The following is a 13,449-nucleotide window of genomic DNA, read 5'->3' on the forward strand; positions in this document are numbered from 1 at the left end:
GCCTGGACAAGATTGAATTTTTGCAGAGCCATGAGAATCAAGAGATTTATCAGAAGGCCTTTGATCTGATTGAGCACTACTTTGGAACAGAGGACGAAGACAGCAGCATTGCCCCACAAGTGGACATCAACCAGCAACAGTACATCTTCCAGCAGTGTGAGGCTCCCATGGAAGGCTTCCAGCTTTGAGGTGCCCTTGTGCTGTGTGCTCCTCTACCTAGCCAATCCTGTTGTCGAGCCACAAGCCACCCGTGGAGTGATTCTCTCAATGTTTTCCATAACCCTGTTTGCGCTCATTCGCTTGCCTCGTGCACATGCTCTTACATACGTCTGGAAAACTTTTGGCTCTCCATGGCAGGATGCCCCCTCCTTGGCAAGAGGTCACCAGAATCACCCTTCTCCTCTAGATTCTGAATCTCTCCACTGTCATCTTCGTGGAGTTGAGGCACCTTTCTATACTTTGAGATATTCCCTGTTCCTGTTACGGGAAAATAGTCCCTCATCCACTAGCCCCCACGCTCCTGGCATCCAAGAGAAGGCTGTCTGCTTTTCTCTTTTATTTGCTGCAGTATGTGCCTGCAGTCCAGGGAGATGTTCAGCCTTTCTGAGAACGTAGCTGAATTCATCCCCCATGTTCTCCCCTGGATGCCTCTTTGGATAGCGGCGAGAGATGAATTAAACCTTCACATGCAGCGTATCTACTTTGCTGTATGTGCCAGCCGGGGTTATTGGCATGAGGAACACGTTACAAATAATGGAGTAAGTTCTCTATCCCGTGCAACAACAGGCTGCAATGGACATGTTTTGTGGTTCTTAAGAATATTGAACACATCTGGCCCCATCCCGTCTCAACACTGAGCTCCCAAGTTGGATTGCAGACCACTGTGGAGATTTGTATACCTTCCCAGTTTTTCCTCTCCATCCACAAAAAAAGAACCTGTGAATAGGTCACTCTTATCACCTCCCCAGAAACGAGTTTCCAAAACAGCTTCTAGAATGGAGAAATTGCCCTCACTTCTGCTTGCCAGCACAGTATGATCCAGCCGGGCCTTCCTTAAAATCAAGTCCTTTCTGACTTCATCCTCCAGAGTCTGGTCCTTGTTATTATAGTTATGGCTGAAAAACTCCTGTCTGCCTCTTCACATTTTTACACAGCGTGACTTGAACAGATTTGTCTTCTGAAAAATTACCTTCCGAACACAGAAATCTTAATTTGTAAAACTTAGCACAAGGAGCATTAGATCGCCTTTTCATTTTCACAAGACAAGAGCTTCCTCTCCAACTCACCTGATGGAATAGAGTCCTCCTGGTCAAGCCCCTTATTTAACAACTAAAGTGACACTACATTCAAAGGATAGTACTATTACACCTGGGTCCACCTGGCCCTCTCATTTCATTTTTCCCTTTTGCTGTTTATGAGACTTCAGGTGAATTAGCATGGAACGCATGGTTCCTACAGGTGACATCTGTAAGGCATCGCTGACTGCATGACAGCTGCCACTTGCAGCTGTGGACTGCCCTTCTGCTAGCAGCATGTTCTTGGCTCCGCAACCTGCTTGGATCACAGACCTCTGATGCAAAGGCCAGCCACTCCTCACTTGAGTTCAGCTGACACTGACACCAAACTCTTCACACAACTGGGGAGATGCCACGTGATTGAAAGTGGCAGTTCCATTTTGAAAAATGCAATGGATTCCCTAGGCCGTCCACTCCCCCCTGCATCAGGCTATGTTCTTTCAAGCCATTTTGGATGCTTGGAACACACATTTGTCCAATGTAAACATTTCAAAATCGCCACTGCCAACTGCAGCGTCATGGACCTGTGGTAAATGTTAGTGGCAGAACTGTCTGCAAGATCCTCATGACTCCTCTCAGTGATAAGCCACTGCAAAAGCAAAACCAGCCCATTGGATACAGTTATAAAAATACTTGTCATAAATCAGTTATAAATCACTTGTCATACTGCTGAAAGAAGCTAGGCAAAGGCCTGAACATCAGCTCTGTGTGACCATTATTTAAATAAAGTCTTCAGTTCTGTCTCTGCTTCAGGATGGAGACTGACCTGTGTGGCCACTGCAGAAGCCACCTGCTGCCTCCCTAGCTAAGCCAGTTGGCCTCCACTTTCCCTCTCCCAGTTATTTTCTCTAGTGCTGCTTTGTGCTGAAGGAACATTTAGTTTACTGCACTTGATCTGTAAATGGACTTCAATTCTTTGTAATTTTAGGGGGTTAAATTTGGTGGTTAATTTAAAAAAGCAAAAAAACCCCTCAATGTTGCCTTTACATCACATATAAATAACTGTGTTTCTCTTTTCTTGAAGGGTGATAGAAGCACTGATTAGTAGCAAAATCTTGTTTTAGCTTTTGGATTTTTTTGTGCTGGATTTTTTTACGTGTAAATTTCCAATAACATGTCATTTCTATAAGATTTGTTTAAAACCATGTACCTCTTATTGGATGGTATAAAAATGCTACATATTTTGTAAACAAATCTGAGCAAAGTGTGTGTGCATATATTCTGTATATTCATATATGTATATTCTGTGTATATATACACTAGCGTGTATATATACATATATACACACACACACATATATATATACATGCATAAAGTGTGTGTATATATATATACATACCTATATATCTATATATATATAAGTGTTTTCTCTTCCAGGCTAGTGAAAACAATGTGGTGCATTGGCGTTTCCCTCCCCTGCCCCCCAAGAACGTAATGACAATTGCCTCTAAATGAGTGAATTAAAAAAAGAGTCCATTTAAGCTGAATGGTGTGCCTTCCTCTGTAAGGAGCCTGGCCATTATTTGTTACTTTTGCTGTGGATATGTGAATTCAGAGCAGATAAGTATAAATCTTTAAACTTGGTATGTTTGTTTGAAGTGACAGGCCTGGTTGACACAGGTAATATTGTTGTCATAAATACTTGGACTGTGTAAGGCATTTGACTGGTACTGCATAATATTTTGACTGAAAACCACAACAATACAAAAATCAACATGGCACACATTAAATGGATTAAAATGTGGCTAACTCATAGGTCTCAATGTAATTTTAAATGGTGCTTAATTGAGTGTATTTCCATCAGGATCTTCCAGCAACCAGTCTTGGCGTTGCTTTACTTAGCCTTTTTAATAGGTTGAAAAGAAACAAAATCTACTTCTAACAAAGGCTGCAAATTAAATGGGTACGGAAGGGAGATCAGACTTGTGCATTATGAAAGAAATGATACAGACTGATCAGAATTACTTGGCAAGCCAAGGGCAAGTAAACTATTTGCATTTTAGCAGACCCAAATATGTGGCATAACGTTACCCTTCTAATAAATAACATTCAGGCCACAGGTGAGGACTCTCTTTTGGAGGAAAAGTGCTGCTGAAAAGATGAGGATCATTATATGTTACTGCTTGGACACTACTTCCTAACACAATTCTGTGTAGCTATGTCCCTGCTAGAAAAACTGAAACCAGTATTCTTTGCTCTCCTGAAGGATGTGCTCAGACAGGGACCATCTCAGAGAACAGCTCTAGCTGCCACTTTTGTGATGGTCACACTGTTTTGCATGATCTGTTGTTTTGTATCTACATAGGAGGCAGCTGCTCTTGCATAGAGGATAGGTGAGGGAACTGTTGGGAGTTCTTGGGTTCTTCTCTTAGCTCTGCCAAGCAGCCTGTGGTGCCAGAAAAGTGACCTCGTGTTTTCTTCCAAATTGCAATGTATGCATTTGTTTCTGTCTACTTGTGGAGATCCAATCTAAGCACCTTCCAAAAGCCCTGCAGACTGCTAAGGTGAAAAGATTCATGAAAATTTTTCCAGTTCTTTCTGCAACATCAGTAATGAGGTGGAAACACTGCACTCAGGTTTTAACAATGTCTATTTTAAACTGGCTGTTAGAGAAAGGAATATGCAAGACTGCCTGGAATTGCTGTCTTGCAGTTCTGACCACAGATCAGTAATGCCATTTAAGTTGCGTATTTGTTGGGCCAGCAAACAGGAGCTGTTATTTTTTTGTTGGTAAATTCCCCAGTGGAACACAGCAGGCAGGGTCACTCTCTTGGATTCAGGAGGATACAAGAGATGATGGGGCAGGTTATTGAAAGCTCAATAACTAAGCCAGGACCAGTGCCTGGGGCTCATGGGAAGACACCACATAATTATTTGAGGCAACTGCTGCCTACAGACTTCAGCCTGTTCCTAAATTCCTGTGTTGGTTCCTTGCTGCAAACCAAATACTGGTGGTTCAAGTCCCTTCCTCTAACATTAAGAGAATGGAGGAAGACAATGACCCCCAAAGACCTGTGTGTTCTTGAAACTGCATTTTTTTTTCTGTTAGCACCAAGAGTGTTGAAGAACTAGATGGTCCTACATGTGACAGTGCTCTTGCTATTACACCTCTGTTCTTCTCTGAGGATTTCCAGAACAGCTATCTTATCTCTCTGCCAGCTTAAAGTAATTCTCCGCATTTTTCAGTATGATTTGTCTCTGGAAATTGGCACAACACACCATTGGTACTGTCCAATGCCAATTTTAGACATGAAGGTCTTTCTTCAGTTGCCTGAGTCGTAGCAGAAAATAAACAGGACCTGTTTGTGTACTGCTGTGGCCATGTCCATAAGGCTCTTGCATGCTCTTCTGAGGCAGTGTTGAAGTTGTCAGATTGATTGTTGCATTTGGAAGTTTCAGTTGCCTTTGGAAGAGGTACAGCAATATGGCATATGGTATCGAATTGAGAAATTTGACTGTTTTGAATAAATGTGAATGGTGTTACAGACCAAGACAAAGGAAAGAAAATTAAATACTGTTTAAGGGCTTAGTATGTTCCTCTCCATCACGCACTGCTAAAAGGCTGCAGGCTAAAGCTATGAGCTGTCAGGTGATCCGAGGTGTTTTCAGTTCTCCAGTCAGCTGGACAGGCTGCTTCAGCTAGAAACACGCTGGTTTTGTCACCATTGTCTGTGTTTAGAAGTGCTTTCTTGGAAGCCATCACATTAGGAAAGAGGTGGTTTCTTTCACTGCCTCTCTAAGAAAGATTTACATCATTTTTCTAGTACCCAGCTACTTGCAAAGAAAATACTGCAATGCTTGGGAGTGAGCTGGAGACAGCACAAAGCTCCTTGTCTTGGGGTTTTGTTTGAGACTCTGGAGCCTACGTGGAAGCTGAAAGAAAACACGAAGGTGGGCAGTGACAGATACTGAAATGGTGGAGATACTAGAGTGACAGAAAGATACATGGAGCTTTTGTCAAACCACTGGACCAGACTTCAGTATTTGAGTACATGGTAAAAATTTATAGAAATTTAAGTAAAATGGAAAATGATTACCATTGCTGCTCTGAGGTGTTGCTTTCTAAGGGGTATTTTGCACATTTTTATTTGAAGTACTTTACCAGCTGGATGAGTCCAAATAGTTTTACTGTTCCAAAACTAAATGAGGTACCTTCCAGTTCTGTTCAAAAGAGCACTCAGGTGCATATTGAAAGGGTAATATTTTTGGAACGCACAGTTTTAAGCTCTGCCATCACCAAGCATAAATCACAAGTTTTTCTTCAAGGAAACTTGAAATACCATCTGAAATGCATGTTCTGTTTTTTTGGTCTTATTTAATACATACATGATCACATGTAATCTGGCAAGATTTATTTTGGTTCTCACCTGTGTGCCTGCTGTGTGGCAAAGAACTAGAACTGTCATGGAAAATCTGTTCACGTACCTGCAGTGGAATTAAATGTGACTTGCATTCAGTGCTCATTAAGTGGACAAAGCTGTGGAAGCCTGCTCTGCTTGACTGACAGCTTACTTGTGATAATTTCCATTCAGAGAATCTGATGGCAGGTCATGGTATCACCTGAAGGTTGTAGCTTCTGTGGTGGAATTGACTTCACAGCTTGTCTGACTGGTTACATCTCATTGTGATATCCAGAATTGCAATTCATAGAAAGATGGCCTACAGCAACAATTTTCTAGCTCTGGAGTAAAGGACAAAGCTACTAGAAAGGACTGCAGTAGAGATTTTACTGCTTCTCTTTTCCAGGTATAAAGAGAAGATTTCCCATGCATTTTTGTAGGGCTTTTGATTCACTCAGCAGTAGTGCTAATTTTTAGTAGTATAACAAAACTAATCTGGAAAAAGTTTCAAAAAAAGTCATCTCCCTCCTGCTATGAGAAAGTTCACAAACTAAATCTGTCAAACTGATATATATGTCTCTTCTCTTTTTGGAGTCCTCAGGACCAGTGAGCAGGCAGTGCTGGGAAGTAACAGGTTTTGAGCAGTCCTGACATTTCCAATCTACATTTCCTTCCAAATGAACTGTAAGGAGAAGGAAAAATACTATCTCTGGCTGCTGCAAGCTGTTCAGCATGAATAGTGTGTGACTCTTTGGGCTCAATGCCAGAAGTAGAACTGTTGGGAGTTGCTCTTTGCAGGTATTACTGGGACTGCCACTTATAAAACATGAGGCAGGTGATCTCTAGGTGGGCTAGTATAATGAAAGTACAGATGACAACTTAAAGGGGGAAAATACAAATAAATGAGATTTGAAAAAAAAAGAGCTTAGTAGCAGAGAGCAGGAATGCCTGATGGACTTTCTCATACTCATGTGCCTCAAAATACTAAATCTGACAGTACAGGTTGAAGCTGTTGCTCAGTATTCCTCAAAATTGTCACCTCTGTTCCAGCTCTGGTGTGACAACCATTAGGCTGTCAGCTGCAACACAGTGGTTCTCTGGAATGCTGTTTCACTATCCATCTCCCTCCTTGTTTTACCGAAGGCAGGCAGTTCTTCACAGAAAGTAATCCCTCACTTAAATGCAGCCAGAATAATTGCACCTGGAGTGGGTAAGCAGGCTAAGTTATGATCATTTTGATGATGTTAATGCAGGTCAGACAATTACTCCTGACTCGAGGGCTCCCTTAATAATTTTTCTGTCTTGCACAAAGGGAAACATACAGAATAAATATAGCCCCATTCTCCATATAGCCCCCTTCTTCCTGAAGGGACCTTGAAAGGACCTGAAAGAGCTGCTGATAGTGGATGACTGCCCAGTGAAGGTATTTTGTTTGTACAAGTGGAAACTAAATGGACTGTCCTTTTGTCAAAGTCACCTTCTTGTAAGTGGTAAGTAAGACCTTTCATAAAGGGGATTGGTACCAAGAATGCAAGTACAGCTTCTGCAGTATTTTAAAAGATGCTTAGTCTAGTGCATAGCATATGTGGGAAGCAATTACTTTGTCTCTCCAGTTTGCTCATGTGTCCTGTCCCACTAACCACGAAGAAAAGAGTTTGAAAGAAAGGGGCAGTTATTAGCAAAAGAAAATAGGTATTTCCGGGTTTAGTTATTAATGGATAATGTATTCATTCTTTCTTGAATGTGAGTGCACAGAACTAACATACAGGAAAAATGTGACTATATCCTCCTTTCAGTGCTGAAAAGGACTTCACTTTTCTTCCCCAGTTCTTGCTCTTCATTTCCTCTTTTAAGGTTTAGCAGATGCAGTACTTTCCTCTCTCCACTGGGCTTTCTTCTCCAAGTTTATGTTTGTAAGAGTTTCATGCCTTTTTACAGCCTACAATGTAATAAGATCATCAGTTATCACCTGAAGGACCACAGAATTGAAACTTGAATTGATAGCTTACAAAATATCTGGTCTATCCTTACCGAGGCACAGTTCTGTCAGCAGTAATGCCAGGAAGCAAGAAGGGTAAAATAAAATATCCAGAAACTATTTTGGCTGAAAGTAATTACTTCTCTGGGAATAAATTAAAGCCTTTTGTTAAGGCACTAGAAGATACATTCTGTGCTTCTGGTCAGTATTTAATACTAATCTCCAATCTTCACAAGTCAGAGGTACTAGAAACAAAAGTTAAACAGAATCACAGAATCCTCTGAAATGGAAGGGATCCCCAAGGACCATCGAGTCCAACTCTTTAGTGAATGGCTGGCCCATCCAGGGATCGAACCTGTGACCTTGGCGTTATTTGCACCATGTCTAACCAACTGAGCTCATCTCAGGAAACATAAATAGTTTCAGCGTCTTTGAAAACAAGGTTTCCAGAGTAGCTGTCCTCACTTCCTGGTGTTTGCATTCATATTACTCCAGTACAGAGGAAAATGTTCTGGGAATTGTCAGTGTTTGATCTCTTCTGCTAAAGCCAGAGAAAAATCTTTGCCCTGTTTAATTTAGAGTGCTGCATCCTTTTCATTTTCATAGACAATTGCAGATAGAAATGTCATTTGACATTCAGCAATTCACAGTACTGGGATTGAGACTGTCATAGTTTTAAGGTTTCTTTAGAACACTTAGCAGTCCATAGAAACAAGATCTGAACACTGTCATCAGAAGAACTGCTTCAGAGAAAGGCAGCATACAAGGAAGGTTCTTCTGTGCATGCAGATGGTTTAAGCTCAGAGGTTTTTTTTTCTTTTAAAGGAAGCACATGCAATCTTAACAGTGACATCACCCTTTTCCAATGGGAATTAGTCAATGGGGGTCACTTCTGGGGAACTAGGAGGACTTAAAATTTTTGTTCAGTGATAAAATGAAAAAAACAAAAAAACAAAGCCCCAAAGCAAGACAGTACTAAAAATCCATAGAGGAAGCGAGAAGTTTATGTGAAGATTGATTTGCACTCATCAGCCAAAAATCTGTGCTTACCTGCTTCCCTCTAATCACCATGATGATGCATCCCACTATTGTCAAGGCAATCATTACATAGCTGAACTTCACACGCAGTGTGGTCTTTGCTGCTCTGATTGTTTCAATCCTCAAGAAATAAGAATAAAAGAACAGACTCATTATCAGAGACCCAAGTAAATCACTTGACTAATTGTTTAATTTTTCCTAGCATGCTAATGCTAATAGTACTTGGCTCTTTTCACAAAAGAAGTTTTACAAGATGGGAAACACTGATCCCAGCTACCCTGGGACATACTTGGTCACAAAGACATTCCTCTCAAAGCTGGAAACAAACTCAGCTTTTTTATCTTTGGTTACTTCATTGTTAAGAGACAGTAATGCCTTTGCAGACCACTTGACTGCAATGCAAATGAGGAAGGCTGCAGCATTTAAGTATGTATGTTCATCATGGAAAGAACAGGAAAAAGAGAGGGTTTACTAATGCAATGTTTTTCTTACTGTGAACTCATTCTGTGCTCACTACCATCTTCCAATATCTGCAAAGCCAGGGAAAACTCCATACTATAACTGTGATGTATTTAGCATTGTAAAATGTGCGTTTTTCTCTCAATTACAGAAGTATGGTACAAACCATTTGTGAGCAAGAATAACATACGGTATTTAACAGCTGGGATTTTCTTGGGCTGAGGGAAGCCATTTCTACTGCCTGAACTTCAGAATAGTTTCGCTTATGATACAGTCTATTTTCCAGCAAGGCATCTTCCTCTACTACAGGATTTGACAGATGATACACTGGCTGCTGAGTACGGTACTCAGAAATTCTGAACAGGACTTGGTAAAAGACCAGTGGTTAGCACTTCCCTCCCGGTAAATAGTCTTCAAGTAATCTGTTTTCCTAAGAAACTAAGGAGGTGTGGAGGAACATAAGCTTTCCACCATCAGCTCTGGACAGAGGAACCCTTTAAATCTTTTTTTCTTTTTTCCTCCATAATTTCAGGGGGCTTACCTAGCCACACCAGTAGCTATACTACTCCTCTGGGAAACCTGTTGCCTAGTCTGCTGTTATCATTAAAAACCAGAAGTCTTCCACAAGAAGAGTAGCGGTTATTAACACCTTCCAGCTGTACATGTGAAGAGTTAAAAGAAAAGACCATTTATTTTAAGTTGGGTTAAACTCTGAAGATCATTCTACCCAAATGACATATTGGTTACAACAAATTTTAAGTTGGTGTTAGAGCAAAGCGAGAAGGGCCAAGGAAGTGTTAATGCTTTTTGGATGTGCTTCCCACAATAACCAAAGACCTACAGCCTATATATTTAATTCTCCTTGCAGAATTTAGAGCAGGTGACTCCCTTCTCAAGGAGGTCTCATATTCTCACTGATCAAATTTGGCACGTTATAAAGTTCCAGAAGACTTGAAAAGCATCAACAGTGCATGGTGAAAAGAATAAATACATCACACTAGGTAATTATACCCCAAAACTAACACGGAGAATGGATTTAATGGAACTGGGAAATTATTACTGTACACAAACATGAGTGAATGTGGAATCTTTTACTACATTTTGACCCTTATACTTGGAAGAAAAAAAAGATACTTAAGGATCCACAATAGTTCAACGTGGTAAATCACATAGGACCTGAGAGCTGAAAAGAGTTTTGCTCTTGTTTTTGTCAGAGTATTGATTCCATTGCAAGATTTCTGATCATAGGGAACAAACACATCCATCTACGGTGAAACTAATAGTTAATTTTAGCATCCAGGTTATTTGTTTCTGCTAATAATCTGCAATGAACGCCTTGAGTGCAAGCTGCAATTAAGCTGAAATGCACAGAAGTAGGATTAAAAAAAAAACTTTGCTAATTAATTTTGGAAGTACCTTAGATGAGCTAAGAATATATGAGAGCAAAAGGTAGACATTTGAACACAATTTGCATTTTAAATCAAGTCGGTGGCTAAGATTAATATTTGTTTAATAAATGAGTTACTTCTGATCACCACATTTTACAAGATTACTGAGTTATATCACAAGCCCTTACAACCCACAATCTCAGAACAAGAAAACAAGTTTTTCTGCTTTTATAGTTCTCAATTGTCTTCTCACATTTGGCTGAATTATTTGTCTAAATAAAAAGAATTCCCTATGCATTTGCACAAATGGTCAGCTTTTATCAGAATTTGGTTTGTCCTTTCAATAAACTACTGAAATCAATCACTGTTAACTTTGTTTTCTTAAAAACCCTCAAATATATGAAGTGATAATAAGTTTTAATAATTTACACCTGTATGTATTTCAAATGTAAATTTAAGAAAAACAATTCAACACAAAATTGAAGAATTCCATTTTAACAAAATTTATTCACTGTGATACATTGAGATACATGGGTGGATTTCCAATTCCCATGCAGTGCATCCAAAAAACCAGAAAATATTTAGAGGGCAGCTACATTGTTTTCTTACTCAAGTAGTGCAAGATATACTGTATCTTTTTAATTTAAATAAATACTTATATTTAAAAGCATTATGAGCATGTTTTAAAGGATAACTATACTACTACTAGGAGTTTTTTTTAAACTGATAGTTGCTGGTTGTTGATAAGTTTGATCTTCATTTCAGATATGCAAACCAGAACATCCAGTTTTATTTTCTACTTTTCACACAGGACAAAGCATTGACATTTGGACTCCACCAGCAACAGGGGAAATTTTGACTATATATATTTTGTTAGGAAGCCCTTCCCTCCACTGTTCCTTAGTTTAAATTCCAAGACTAAAGAAAGTAGGCCCATGCCCTCCAGATATTAATTAATAAATATTTTATATAAGATTTAATTATTTTATAGTATATCATGAAAGTTTTCCACAAGGGGAGGCTGACATATAAAGAAAAAAGCTCACACTAATGATTGAAAAAAGCATTTTAATTATAAGACAAGAGTGAAAAATTGACTGATCTGTGATGTTTTTCCAATGAAACAATTGATAAATGCTGGTCATCCCTTTGCAAAACAAATCAAGAGGGCTATATTATCTCAGCAGAACAGAATTGCTTAGGTCATCTTATCTACAAGATGTTACACCAGACACAGCAGTGTAAGATTTTTCAGCTGTGCAAACCCATTGCATTTAAGAAGAGTTATTCTGGAGTTGCATTCAAGTAACTTATTCCAGCACAGACAAAGTCTCTTTTACAGCTTCAAAACTGACACTTACGAGACAGTCTCTGGTATGTCCTCTGGTTTCTTGAAATGGCCTGCCCACAACAAAAATCTTTTCTCCCAGTCTGTAGGCTTGTATCCAGGCACCTTCAAAGGGGATCGACCTAAAAAAACCCCAACAAAATGCACAAACAAAAACAAAAAAAATACCACCAAAAACAATGGTCAGGAAAGCTGGATTGCCAGAGCTGTAACAAAACCAATTAGGGTGAGCAATGCAGAATTTTAAATATGATTGCTAGAGTTGGTTAGAGAACAAGAATTGTATCACAGATTAACAAATGTGGAAATATGCATTAAACTGAGGCCATGTAAAGAAAGCTAAATCTATCCCAAGACTTCTGTATTAGCATGTCTAAATTTGCAGAAGCTGCTCCAGCATCTAAACTTCCTAAAGTGCTGTGATATTATAGTTTTTCTATTACATTTAAATTAGTTTAAAAAAAAAGGAAATTAAATGGAACAGCTACAGAAAAGCCATTGTGCTGCACTGTCTGATCACAGAATGTTAACCTTTTCAGGCAGTGTAAGATTTTTATCTTATTGAAGGTACAAATAACAGATAACCATAGGACAAGATCAGACCCTTAATTTTCAGCTCAGTCTTTCAAACACCATATATAAAATATTCATAATGCAATAGAGGAAAGCTTTCATACATAAAATACCATTAAAATCTAGCAAAGGGCAAAGATAGACAGCTTTTTCCCTTTTTTTTTCCTTTTAAACAATGGGAGGGGAGGTATCCTATATGGATCTGTGCTCCCTCATGGATTCATGAATTATCTAGGTAGTGGGGTGGACACACAGTTTGCTGACAATGCCAGGTTATTAAAAAACATGAGGGCTGACCCCAAAGAGCCACAGGGCTTCAGAATCCTGAGTCAATGAGACGGCCCGTGAGTGAAAGCCCTTGTATATTAACAGGAAGCAATTCCAGTTCACATACAAATGACAGACTCTAACCTAACTGTTATTAATTATTACCTGAGCCTGAGGAGTAAGTCCTTGGGGTTTCATAGTGGTTTTGGCAAGATGTTCAGTAATAGAAAGGCAAACAGCATAACTAGCAATGATTAAGAACACAGACAAACACAACAGCATTACTGTGCCATTGTATAAAACTGCAACTCCAGCATTTTGGAAAGCATGTGAAATACTGATCCCTCATCTCAGAGGGAGCTGAAATAGAACAGGCACAGGGAAACTGGTAAGGACAACCACAGGTATGGAATGGCCACCATGTAAGAAACAGTGTCACAGACTGAGACCCTTTGGCCTGGAAAACCAGTAATTGAAGCTCTCCTCAGAACAAAAGAGCATTGTAAATGACATTGGGAGTGTGGGCTACAATGAACAGGCCCTGTTTTGGAAGGGGTACTGAATAAAGGAAAATCAGATTATAAAAAAGTACACATCGGGTTAAAAAAGGAATGCAAGACAGTACTTGTTTTTCTCACAGCATGGTTAAGCCGAGGAATTCCTTCCTGGAGAATGTGGATGCTAAAAATACATCCAGCTTCAAGAAATGGGGCAAGTTTATGAAGAAAAAAAAAAATCCACTGAGGACCATTAAACACAAAGA

The 13,449-nt window shown here is 39.5% G+C and overlaps 2 protein-coding genes across 4 annotated transcripts in view; one reads left to right on the forward strand and one right to left on the reverse strand.

The window, feature by feature from the left end:
- Positions 1-10,859, forward strand: part of KPNA1 (karyopherin subunit alpha 1) — a 58,930-nt gene extending 48,071 nt beyond the window's left edge. For 2 of the 3 annotated variants that reach the window (XM_051780794.1, XM_051780795.1), the window contains one exon: positions 1-10,859. In XM_051780794.1, coding sequence (XP_051636754.1) covers positions 1-188 — 188 coding nt within the window. In that variant the 3' untranslated portion in view covers positions 189-10,859. The other variant, XM_051780793.1, reaches the window with a different exon arrangement.
- FAM162A (family with sequence similarity 162 member A) overlaps positions 7,339-13,449 on the reverse strand; it is an 8,175-nt gene continuing 2,064 nt past the window's right edge. Inside the window, exons 3-5 of the mRNA XM_051780881.1 lie at positions 11,860-11,968; positions 8,664-8,772; positions 7,339-7,574 (exon numbers count right to left, since the gene is read on the reverse strand). Coding sequence (XP_051636841.1) covers positions 7,485-7,574; positions 8,664-8,772; positions 11,860-11,968 — 308 coding nt within the window. The 3' untranslated portion in view covers positions 7,339-7,484. The remainder of the gene's footprint in view (positions 7,575-8,663; positions 8,773-11,859; positions 11,969-13,449) is intronic.

Source organism: Manacus candei, unplaced genomic scaffold (genome assembly GCF_025592945.1).
Source record: "Manacus candei isolate 608988 ecotype Guabito, Panama unplaced genomic scaffold, ASM2559294v1 h1tg000014l, whole genome shotgun sequence".
Lineage (NCBI taxonomy): Eukaryota > Metazoa > Chordata > Aves > Passeriformes > Pipridae > Manacus > Manacus candei.